We start from the raw sequence: 12,352 nt of genomic DNA, 5'->3' as shown, positions 1-12,352 counted from the left end.
CCCCCCCCCCCTTGTCCTGCCCGAGTGTGTATGTGTGTTTTCAGCCTGTGTGTGTGTGTGTGTCGGTTGAGTAACAGCATTCCTATCCCAGCACACTACAGAAAGCAGATGGGGAATTGGGCAAAGTTGCTCTTATGGGCCGGCACAAGGCTTTTCTGATTCTGCCGCCACTCATGCAGATGATATTTGTCTGAGTGTGTGCATGAGTGTGTGCATGAGTGTGTGCATGAGTGTGTGCATGAGTGTGTGCATAAGTGTGTGCATAAGTGTGTGCAACTTTTGTTGTGTATGTGTGTCAGCCAAAGCTCACTTCCTGGCCTTGCATTCCTTCATCCCCACCCTCTACCTCTAGGCTAACACACTTATACCTGCATGCTACTCGCACACACACACACTCTCAGACACAGACACACACACACACACTCAGAGGATGAAGTCGGTATTCTGTGGTCAAAGATGGATGTTTGATTCAACTAAATTTGAGCCCTGGTTTCTCTAATCAGGGTGTATAGTAAATGTCTCTGTCCCCACCTCTCTTGTTTAGGTCAATGGCTGCCTGCTGGACCCCCTGCCTCCCCCTATTGTCCTCCGCAAGTCCTCCACCTCCTCGCCTAGCAACATGATGGAGATGTCAATTGATGAGGGCATTGAGACAGAGGAGCCCGACACAGAGGAAGATCCACCCCACCTGCTCTCTGCGTATCAGACAACTCGCTTCGGCCAGCGGAGACACACGCTGTCTGAGGTGTCCAACCAACCAGGGCCTTCAAACCAAGGTGTGATGTCACACCACCACACATTGTCACCTTCCACTGTCAATAAAATCGACTCTGGCACAGCTCCATGAAACTGAATGATATCTTTTGTCCCTCTGAAGGTAAATTATTCACTCTTGGCCACAATCCCTCGATGGGCAGCGTGGACTCGGACATCGGCTACGACATGGGCTCCATGCAAAGTGATCTTGGCCTACTGGAGGATCCTCCCTCTCTCAGTGAAGTGGTACAGACCAACACCTCCAGCCCCGGTGTTAATCCCGCATCATTCATGGGGACACGGCCTGCTAACCCAGCAATGGCTGCCCTGACTTCACAGCATCGGGAGGCGCACAACCGCTCCCCCATCAGCTTCAGAGAGGGACGGCGAGCCTCGGACACCTCACTAACACAAGGTCAGAACCACTACCTTCATTTATTACACACCATATTTCTCTTTTAACTCCCTACTTTTCTTTGTTCACTCTGACTCCAAAGGGATATTTCTTCATTAACCTGAACTCTCAGTGCCAAGGTCCACCTCAGTGAGCAGAAGACTGTGTTTCCACTGAATTAACAGACTTCACTGCTTGTGTTATGTGACATTGGAACTTTAAGACAAGAATAGAACTTTATTATCATTGTAACAAGTACAACGAAATTGAAGTCACAGCAGCAATCAAGAAAACAAAAGTAAGCAAGTGTAGAGAGTGCAAAAAGGTCCATAAGAAAATACATGATGACAGCTTGTCCATCATTCTCCAGTTCAGCCAGCCTCCACCTCCACAGGGTCCAGGACTGAGCTTCTTCAGTCATGCTCCATCTCTGTCTCCTAGATGCTGTCTGCTCACAGCAGGTGAAGCTCTTCCAATGTGGCGTTGGTGTCTGATGTTAGCTCCATTAGCCATGTCTGTGAATAGCATGATGCTACTCTGCCCTCTGTTGCTGGGTTAGCACAGCTAGCTCGTCCGTCTTACTGGAGATAGATCTTACGTTCCCAATAACGATGGATGGAAGGACAGGTCGATGTCGTCACTTCTTAGCTCACACCTGAGAACCAGCGAGTCGTCCTCACCTCCTTCTCCTCACCTTGTGGGAAGACATCAGGCCTTACACCAGTTAGCATTGACATGCTACAGGCTGCTAACAGCTGAGTTCACATGTAAACAATGCAGCCATGGTTACATGTAGGATCTCCAGACAAACACAGGAGAAAAAGTAGTAAAAATATCACTGAAGTCACAAAAACAGTTTGGTGTCCATGACCAACAAATGAGCCATACAAAGTAATAATCCACTCCAAAGACAAAGATTACAAAAAAGAGACAAAAAAAATTACAAGAAACAGATAAAGACGAGAAAGCTGCTGCAAAAGGCAGCCATAGCCAACAAGGTGGGGCCTAGGAAGGGAACTTAAATGGGGTAGAGTATTTCATGAGACAGCAAGACGCATCAGAATGTAGACTCAAGTTCTTCCCTAGAGGTCAGAAACAGACTCGCCCATCTGAAAACTGCAAAAACATGACATTGTCTTAGGTCTGAAAACAACGCAAAACTGCATTTGCCGCATCTCAGATTTAAGTGAAGCGAGTTCTGTTGTGGAGCAGGTGATGTAGGTTTTTAAAGCCAGCTTGGTCATAGTTTCTGAAACATTAGCAAGACATTTTCAGGCTCATATAGTTATTGTTTAATCACTGGTGTTCTGTCTACACAGCTGCATACTAAGGAGCATTCTGACACTTGTACAGGCTGATGTTAAAAAAACAGGATGGATGCGAGAAAAGCTTAAAGTCATAATCACTAACGAAGAAGTGTCACTCAGATTAAAAGGCCAGCCTGACGCTGACACTCACGCAGCAGAGAGTTTGATGTATAAAGTGTCAGTCTGCAGACATCTGAGGCTCCAGGATCCAAAGAGCACTGGAGCATCAGTCAAGAGGAAGAGCATTGATCCTCATGCCACACACACTCCTGCTGCACCTGCTTTCACACCCTTTCACACAGACAATCACGCACATACACACATATTATAATGTGTGTGTGTGTATACACCGCCTTTGAAGGGAAAAAAAGGACTCATTCTCACTCTGTCATTTGCCTTCTCTCTTCTCTTTCACACATTTTTTCCAGTCTCTTGCTCCTCTCGTCTTCTCCGTCCCTCTGACGACTTCAGCAGTGATGACTTCAGTTATGAATCACAGACAGATATTTAAAGATTTTCTGCCCACATATATATCTCTGTCTGATTCCCCTCCTCTGTACTACTCATTCTCCTTACTTTTATTCCTTTTTTTTTATTTAGACTATGGCAGCCCAAAATTGTCTGTGTCTGATGAGCCAAAATATAGCCTAAGTCTAACAGGGAATGTGAAGCAGCCCTCTCCATGTTTTTTCTTCACAGCGACATCACTCTGTGCCTGCTAGTTGTATATCACCTGCACTGTAGCCAAGAACAAACTTTATTTATAGCTTAAAAATGTGTTACTTCCCAAGCTCTGCATAGACAGTCTGCCCTGTGCATTGCTTGTTGGTATTTTTGGGTGATTAAATATGTATTTTTGTAATCCTCTTTGGTGAGTGTTGATGGGGTGGATGCTTCTGCGTCAGACCACTGACTCTTGTTTTTAAATAACTCCCACCATCACAGTGAGTCAGTTTTCACCGTTCACAGCCTGACACCACTGGATGGGTCTTATCAGAATGGATACTGTCACTTATGCACATAAAACACTCCCACACAACTGATCATGACGTACAACAAGGCACAAGGTTAAGAGCTGTGATGAATGAGCTAGCTATCAAACCCATTCACTAACAGAAGTGGGGATTAAACCTGGATTTCTGGAGGGACAATGCTTTGATTTTCTGTAAAAATGAGAGATAATGATTCGAATGTGATCATCTGCTAGAGGTTATACTGATTCTGTTTATTTGTGCTTTCAGGTCTGGTCGCTTTCCGGCAGCACCTCCAGCACTTGGCGAGGACCAAAGGCATCCTGGAGCTGAACAAGGTCCAGATGCTGGTTGAGCAGATGGGCTCCGGGGAAGGGGCTGCGATGGGCCCCCTGGGACCACAGCACCACTTGCACAACCTCCTAGAGGTCAGTCTGGCTCTTACCGCACAATCACACAAAAACTCTCACACCCATTCAGGAGCTTTCTCTTCCCAAACCCCGTTCTCAGCCTAAATCCCTCCTGTCTGCCAGAAAAAAAAAAAAAAACAGGGCACCCAGGTTGTTGTGTAATCCCAAGAGAGGCAGCCAACTGTGGCTTGTTTACTGTCTCCCCATTCCCCTGGGCCCTGGAGCCTGGAGCCCAGGCCAAAGTGAATGCTGCCATTGTTGAAGTCAGTCAGACTCAACCCTAGTAGTGACTGGCACTCAATCAGCCCAAGCTGCAATCACACACAAAGACAAGCACTCATATTCACAAAATAATACACTCGCATGAGCACAAACCTCAAAACAGATTCTGAATCAAATATCAGACAAGGGAAAAAAACACCAACAGTTGTTAAAGCTGACAAGATCTAGTTGTTTTTTTCTCTGTCCATGTCTCATAATGTAATAAAGCAGCTCTCTGTTGGTTATGATGCTCAGGCCCCATCATCCTTTTAATTTGCTTTCATTTCATTTAACGACTGTGTAATCCCTGTGGTACATGCCATTTAGGGAAGGCATCTGGCTGATCAGTCACCGCACAGGCATTTGTGCCGGAGACTGCATGGATAATCCAGTTAGAGCTCACGATGAAGCACCCAGGCCCTGACACAGCTTCATTAACTGGGCAGGGACAGGGACCCTTGGGATACAAGTGCCCATGTGCATGAGTGTGCAAGAGCATGAAAATAAGTGCCCCCTTTGTTTGTGACCATAGGGTGAGGCACCCAAGCAGCAGGAGGGCCTAGCTTTATACCAAGGCACGCCCCATCCGCCTCTCCTGTCCCGCAGACAGAGTTTGGAGACACAGTACCTCACTCACCTACAGGTACGGCCTGACACCAGGGAGTATGACTTTTGACGAATGAATCCAACAGATTTATACACACTTTATTATGACCTAGCACTAATGCAAATCAGCATATTAGCTTGTTCACAGATTTCATTATTTTTTTCCCCATAGGCCAACGTGTTGGCAAACAGTCCTGCTAGCTGCCAGCTGTTCTGTAAGGATCTTCCTCGAAGTTTAGAGCAGCAGCTGCAGGAGCACAGGTAAATACAGCTCAAATGTTCACTCACACTTTCAGTTGATTTCATCTAATTGTGGTTATCTTTTGTTGATTGTATTTTGAGTTAAGAAACATTTGATATTTCTGATAAATTGAGGGAGTCATTTGTTCTTAGCCAAAATAGCCTAGCTCCACTAAACATGCAAAAATAAAAAAGATTGCCAAACATTTAGATCATCTGTTGTTCAGACTGAAGCCCCCTGCTGTTCGTTGATGGCAGGCTAACAACAACACATGAGGGGTAAAACGATTACCCTCACATTTGTAAATCATGCAGTAAATACAGTTTTAAGTCGAGCATTTAGCATCCCATTTTTTGTGTTTTGAAATAGTTTTTACTTGATTGTTTTTAAATTCGGTGTTTGGACATGTAACCTGAGTGGGATCTTCTCCCCACAGACTGAACCAGAAGAGGATGTACCTGCAGCAGTCCCAGGGCATGGGGCTGCAGGCCTACTTCAACCAGATGCAGATAGATGAAGGATCGTACCCTACAGGCAACACTGCTCTGGACCCGACAGCCTCTCAAAGTTCCCCTCAGGGCCCCCCCATGTCAGCCACTCATCAGCCTCAGCCCCAGCAGCAGGGCAGCCCTCAAGCCTCACCCCCCTTTAGTCACAGCCTCACTCCCTTGATGGAACCAGGCGAAGGTCTGGTTTACGACCCCTACATGAGCCACCACCACTACACCCAGCACCTTCCTCCTGGACCTCACCTCCACCACCACCAGCTCAACAACCTGCAGCCTCATGAAGCCCCCACCAGCGGTCTGGGCCTCAGCTTTCCTCTGGGCTGTGAGCAGCAGCAGGTCCTGGGTCCCTCCGCAGAGGCTCTCCTCTCTGAGCAGTACGAGTTCACATTAGACCCCACCATGCTCCCCCCTCCTGCTCCAGGAGAGGTTGAGGGCAGAGCTGTTGGTGGGGTCATGGCAGGTCCTGGGCAGTCTGAAGGCCTGGGCCAGCCTGACTTGCAGGGCTCCCTTTTGGACAGTGAGATGATGGAGACAGTGGACTCCCAGCACGGGTTTGTACTGGTCAACTAAAACCAGCTGAAGAGGGGTTTAAGAGAGAGCAGTATTAAGCAATGAGAAGCCACGCAGCACTCAGAGCAGAGAGAATGGAGATGTAAGTGGAGGCCACAAGCGTAGCAACAGGGAAGAAGAAGTGTTAACTTTTGTACGACTAATACAAACTTTCATTTCTTAGTTGTGACGAACCTCAGACAACCTTTCTACCAAAATTCTCCCTTAGCCTACCTCCCCTTCTCCCTCTCCTCTGTTCTTGTTCTCATCAGCCACATGAGGCAGGAGCAGGTTCGACGTGTGACACAAGCATCTTTGCTGTGTTGTTTTACCGAGGGAGGCTGCTGTAGTCATGACCATTGTGACAACCCCCACCCACCCTCGTGAGGACTGTGATGTGCAGCCCGGGGAGCTGCTGCGCGTCCTGGAGGCTGCCAGTGAGCAGCTTCACCTAGAAATGATTCGGAAGTGAATGAATCAATGAGTGACTGACACGCAACCAAAAGGACGACGGCTGGCAGTGCTTTTTGTATTTAAATAGGATATGATGACAACAATAGACTTGTTCTTAAAACACTATCTGCTTTTTTTTATTTTAGTAGATGAAAAACAACTGAACAATAGAAAGTGGCCCTCATTTATCATGGTACCATAATTGTAACCACAAATTCCAGCGTTAAGTGTTTTCCAAACTACTGTGAACACAAACGCGACGGTCGCCTCTGATACAACTTGCAACACTACCATCCCAAACTCACCTCTTCTGTCATTTGCTTCTACAAATAACTCTAAACACGCTGATAGATTACTGAGTAGTGCACCGATGCACTGTTTGCTTAGCTCGTACAGTGCTAAAGCTAAGCGCTAGCACCACGTTTTATTAGATGAGATACAATAGAAAATAATAGCTGACACAGTTCTGTAGCCGCAAGCTTTAAAGAGGCTTTATGACAAAAAAATAACACAGATTCTTGTTTCTTTGTGACTTGTTACTACTGATCCTGATTTGTTTTTCACACTACTGAATTACTCTTCCACCGTTCTTTCAGAATGCACAAACTTGCCCATTTTCATTTACTCGCCAAGTGAAGAATAATTACCAGAAAAAGCAGTCAAAGCAGCCGCATGTCTCTTCAACAGCTGAATTGTGGGTTGAGTGTTTGCCTGATAAATGAGGGCTGATGTAATTCATGTGTGTTTAATTGAGAGGTAGCGGTGTAAAGCAGTCAATATTATTCTATTTTTGTGGCAATACTGAAGCAATATTATCATTAATCCTTATTGTGGAGGGATGATGAGCGGAAGCATCACCTGTACAGCCAACTCTGATTGGTTCCCATAGACCTCTTGAGTCATCAGCAGTGACATCACTCAAGCCGATGATGTAACCAGGAGATAATCTCTTGCCCACTTGCCTCCCGGAAGTGCAGGGGACAAGCCTGGAGACTATTGTATGTAAATGAATGTGTGCGTGAGAAAGTGTGTGTGTGTGTGTGTGAGATTATGTTTGTTTGCACAATTCATTCATCAAATTTGTCAAATCTTTCATTGTCATTACTAAAAAAAAAATGACAAACACTGTATTGACATCTTCATCCAGAATTACACAAACTGTGCTTTTCCTCAGTGCAGTCAGTTGTAGCTTTTAGATGAATTCTGGTTTACATCCTCAGAGCTCCAGTCATGCCTCTGTGTTGTTTTTAATAATGTTTGTAGTCATGGAGTGACCCCTTAAAGATGCCCTGCATTAGATTTCATGAACGAATGTTTCCTCTCTGAGGTTTGAAGGCTGCTGTGAGACAAAGATGAGTAGAACGTCATCCTGACACTGGATTTCACTACAGGCTCACCACCGCTCTCTTTGCCTAACAGCTAGCCGGCAATCAGATGAGAGGTTTTTGTTTTTACAGCACTTAGACTGTGTTCAATCTACTTGAAGCGCACACATGTATCTACTCTAACAGAGGATGACAGTCGGAAGGAAAAGCAACTTTGCATGAAACAACAGGAACATCAGCGGGTTGAGAAGACACGAGTGGACTGTGACCATTTACTGGGCTGTGTGGGTCTCAGTGGTCGTAGGTTAAACTGTGGGAGTGTTTGTGGGCGATTCAACCTAGTCAGACCCTCAACACAGTTTGTTACTATAGTTAGTGGTCTTTAATGATGGCTAGAAGTGTGGACCAACTGTGGTTGCAGTCCCATGCAAATCTGAAAGGGAAAATCCACCCTGGGATGCTTTTTCACTGCTTCATACGACATTTTGTTTCCAAGATGTACTAGCTGGCAAACATGCAATACGTCACTCTTTGTTTTAAAAGGTGACTGAAAGGAAATGTTGTCTGTCAACATTGCTGCTTATTTTTACCGTGTAACAGACAACATTGCTGACTTAGACATTTACACTACTGAGGGGGAAAAAAAAGGACAAGGGGTATTTTTGAGATCATTCCTATAACTGATCAAAGATACCAACACATTTCTAACCATTAACACTCCTATCAAGATGTCAACACTTTAGCATGCAAGGTGAGACACTTTGCAGGTCACTGTTTTTATAACCTTCATCAACAACAGCCTCCACAGACCAAAGCGCACTGCAGCAACAAGATGTGTTGTAAAACTGGTCTGGTGGCTGCATTAATTAGTTCCACCCTGAAATTTACAAACTACATGGGTATCTGGTCATGTTAATGTGGTCACACACCCACATGTTTTTGTCTGGAGTAAGCCCACACCCAGTTCAGTCACATGGTCGGAGTTATTTCAAAGAAGAGGAACTTCAAGTGTTTGAACTGTCTCAAGCAGTGTCTCAGTGTCTAAGGGTGGATTTTGCATCAATGTGAATTTAAAGATGATCAGTTGTTGATCGGGGTTGATCTGTTGAAGTTGAATACTGGAGCACTTTGAAAAAGTGGGGGAAAGAAGATGTAGCGGGAGAGGAGGAGGTGGAAAAGGTTTGTATTGCTCTGCCGTTTCCTGGCAGATGGCACAAAAACCACAATCTTAAGGAAACATCTTTCTCCTCTCTCTCCCCCCATCCCACCAATAATGGACACAAAACACATTTCTTTCAAAGAAAGACCAGACACAGCAACACTTTATCTGATTGTTGATTTTGAAATCCAAGAGAGAGCTAACACTTTTCAGTTTACGATGAGTGTTATTTGTACAAATTAGAGGTGTAGTGAGTTCACGGTGTTACACCGAGGTTGGTTTTGTGTTGAACGTGAACGTGTTCAGTGTGCCTTTTACTTTTTTCAATCTAAATTAAGATTTTAAATAGCACCATTACTCTGTTTGAACCCTTTCATCATTTATTTTTACAATGATTTCTTTTTCTGTATTTTTTTTTCTTCCGATAAGTAGAGCCAGGTTTTACAAAGGTACAAAACCAAAGTCCCTCAGAAGTTTCCCTGTACGACCCACCGTGTGGAGTTTTGGAGCTTCTCTGTCAGCTTCTCTACCATACTTTTGTTTCTCGTTGGTCAAACAGTGTATGCCATTTAAAAGTATTATAGCAATATTTCTCTAGTTGAAGACTCAAGTCATGAAGATTTAGTGGACATGTTTCCAAGTACCATAATTTCACCTCCTGCTGATAAAACAAAAAAAAAAACATCAATCAATAGAGAATCCAGTTTTATATTTACCTTCATTGATGTTGACCACACATAAGCTAACTTGCTGTTGAGATTAAAAAAAAAGTTTATTGAATATAAAAATGTTGTGGGTCTTTTTTGTGTGTATGTGTTGCAGCCACACTAGAATGCAAAATAACACAGACTGGTACATTGATACATGCCACCCCCCAAAAAAGGTAATCCAGTTGTCTTTGGATAGCACCCAAGGGTTGTATAGTGCAGGCGCAGGTTAATGACCTGGACAAATGAGTCACATCAAGTGCTCTATATAATCTGTTGAGTCACTGTTGAACCTGAAGTCATTTTCAACCAGAGCAGGAGCTCCTGAGGTTTTCACTCCAGAAGGAGCCATGGGTCTGGTTTTGCTTGAATATTTATAGTTGATATTTCCAGGCTTTAACTACCAACAAAGCATTTGAATAGTTAACGCTGACCTACCTTTAGTCATAAATGTGACTGTGTGTTTTTTCACTCAAAACTTGACAGGATAAACGTCCATCAGAAGGTTAGGTGAAAGTGAACATCGATGTTTGGCACAGGTTTGCTTTGCAAAGGAGAGATTTACATGAAGTTAGACTGCATAAACAACGTAAAGAGTCAGAGCTATCTGACACCACCTCAGGGGAGTTTACACAACATTTGCAATGGCTGAGATCAGCCTCCTTGAGGCAACTTACAATAAAAGGAAAGTCCATCCACAGAAACACACTTGTTCTCTGACCTTTAGATGTCGTGCAGACAGTTAACCAAACTTCCCATGTTATGACATTTTAGTGACACTCATCATGACACTCGTTTTAGTTTCTGCTCTGACAGTTCCAGTTCTGTCTCACTACTGAGTACTGAAAATTAAAAGAATTGAAACAAAAGAGTAAGGAACTGAAAAGTTTCCTGCTCTAGCACAACTGAGATTAAAAAAAAATCAGTAAAGCAAATTACAGCATTGTGCCCATGTAATACACTGTACCCTAATTTAAATGCTAACATCAATGTCTTTGTTAGGGCTGTTTTTCAGTAAAACCCCGAGGATTGTTTAACCTTAGCCCCACTACACAGCTAACACTGAAGAATATTGACATGAAAAAAAATACTAATCATAAGAAGAAGAAGAGAAGAAGAAGATTTTGATGGGTGATGCTAGCTTGTTTCTTGCATTAGCTCCTGCTAACAATTTTGAGCTAAAGTAGCAGTAAATTCACTCAGATTTCCAGTGCTAACCTAGCTCTCCAGATTGGCTTTATTGCTATTTACTTGTAAATTTAAACTGAACATTTGAGGCAGCTGTCATCTGATTCTGGTCCATGTCACGCAATGCAGCTAGCAAGCTAACCCTAACTTGCTAGCAAAAATATCCTCTCAATAAATTAGGGGTTCTCAAACCCTTTTGGTTTGTGTTCCCCCTTTCAAATACAATTTTAGCAAAGTACCTTCTTGCATGACCAAGAAAAAGTTCCTCTACATACTGACAGTGTTTTCATAAGTCACTGTTTTTTTTTTCATTTAGGTGGTTTCTTTGTCATCCACCTAATTTTCCCTCAACTGCTCTGTCTCCTTTTAACCGCCTTTCCATTGTTTTCCTCCTGGCTGCACTACTGCTAGCTAGCAAACATATGTGCTCAATATGAAAATAGAGTCCTCTTAGATGTTGAATAGACATAAAATTAAATGCTGTTGGTAAAGTTGTTTTTAAATATTTTTTTTTAATTTTGTTGTGCTGCAACTTTTTATTGATATTTGTGCAGTGCTCCCATATACCCCTAGGAGTACGCATACCCCCATTTGAGAATCACTGCTCTAAGTAGTCATCAGACCAAGTCGGGACATCCAGTCTAAGAATATGAGACCATGCAGAAGTGCTAAAACCCTCTATTTCTTGAGTGCAGGGGCGTAGCTACAATAAGGCAAACACAGGCAGTTGCCTGGGGCCCCAAGATTCCCAGGGGCCCTAAAAGCATCTCTTAAAAACTGATTTATAAAGTTCTCTTCAATTGAAAGCATTTCTTTTTTCTAAATCTTACTTCACATGCTTCAAAATACATCAAAAGGCTTAATCTTTAATGATTGTTTTGGGTACTCCCCCTCCCTTCTTATTCAATGGGCTATTCCATTTTACAACACATCTGAAAATTTGATTCAGGAAGAAAGTGGTAAAAAACACTTTTTTCCTAGGGATGCACGATATTATCGGCACAATATCGGTATCGGCTGATAAAAGCTTAAAAACACGTTTATCGGTATCGGCAGATATGAAAATTTCTGCCAATAGTCACAGCTGATAAGGTGCTATTCAGTTAGGATTATTATTATTTTCCATCTGAAAAATAAGCTCCTTAAATAAAATGTAGCACTTCATTTATTTGCACTGCAGAGCTCTGTGTTTGTCACCAGGTTGTTACAGTAGCTCTAAAATAATCAAATGTAACTTGGTTATGTTTAAAAATGCATTGTACATTTAAAGTTCATGTGATCTAAAGAAATTATTTTTCTGTATTTCAATACTGAATTTCTTGAGTTTGAAAAAATAATACATTTCTTATTTATGGTAAAATCAAATGTTTTTTTGTCTTGTTTTATGTGTGTTTCTTAAACAAATAAGACCGTCACTATAAGAGTAACATATAAATTCCAGTACAGGATAGACTTAGCTTTCTTTACAGTGAAAAAAAACCAAACAAACTTGTGATTATCGGTATCGGTATCAGTA

General features: G+C 43.1%; 1 protein-coding gene across 1 annotated transcript in view; it reads left to right on the top strand.

The window, feature by feature from the left end:
- The window catches only part of sik2b (salt-inducible kinase 2b), a 48,060-nt gene extending 38,374 nt beyond the window's left edge, over window positions 1-9,686 (top strand). Inside the window, exons 10-15 of the mRNA XM_074679352.1 lie at window positions 545-776; window positions 878-1,171; window positions 3,699-3,856; window positions 4,632-4,742; window positions 4,878-4,966; window positions 5,383-9,686. Of these exons, the coding sequence (XP_074535453.1) occupies window positions 545-776; window positions 878-1,171; window positions 3,699-3,856; window positions 4,632-4,742; window positions 4,878-4,966; window positions 5,383-6,025 (1,527 nt within the window). The 3' untranslated portion in view covers window positions 6,026-9,686. The remainder of the gene's footprint in view (window positions 1-544; window positions 777-877; window positions 1,172-3,698; window positions 3,857-4,631; window positions 4,743-4,877; window positions 4,967-5,382) is intronic.
- Window positions 9,687-12,352: the final 2,666 nt, after the last annotated feature.

Source organism: Halichoeres trimaculatus, unplaced genomic scaffold (assembly GCF_033239565.1).
Source record: "Halichoeres trimaculatus isolate MK-OKI-2021-1 unplaced genomic scaffold, fHalTri1.1 fHalTri1_scaffold_9, whole genome shotgun sequence".
Taxonomy (NCBI): domain Eukaryota; kingdom Metazoa; phylum Chordata; class Actinopteri; order Labriformes; family Labridae; genus Halichoeres; species Halichoeres trimaculatus.
Note: the sequence above shows the minus strand (reverse complement) of the source record. Positions and strands in the feature narration are given on the sequence as shown.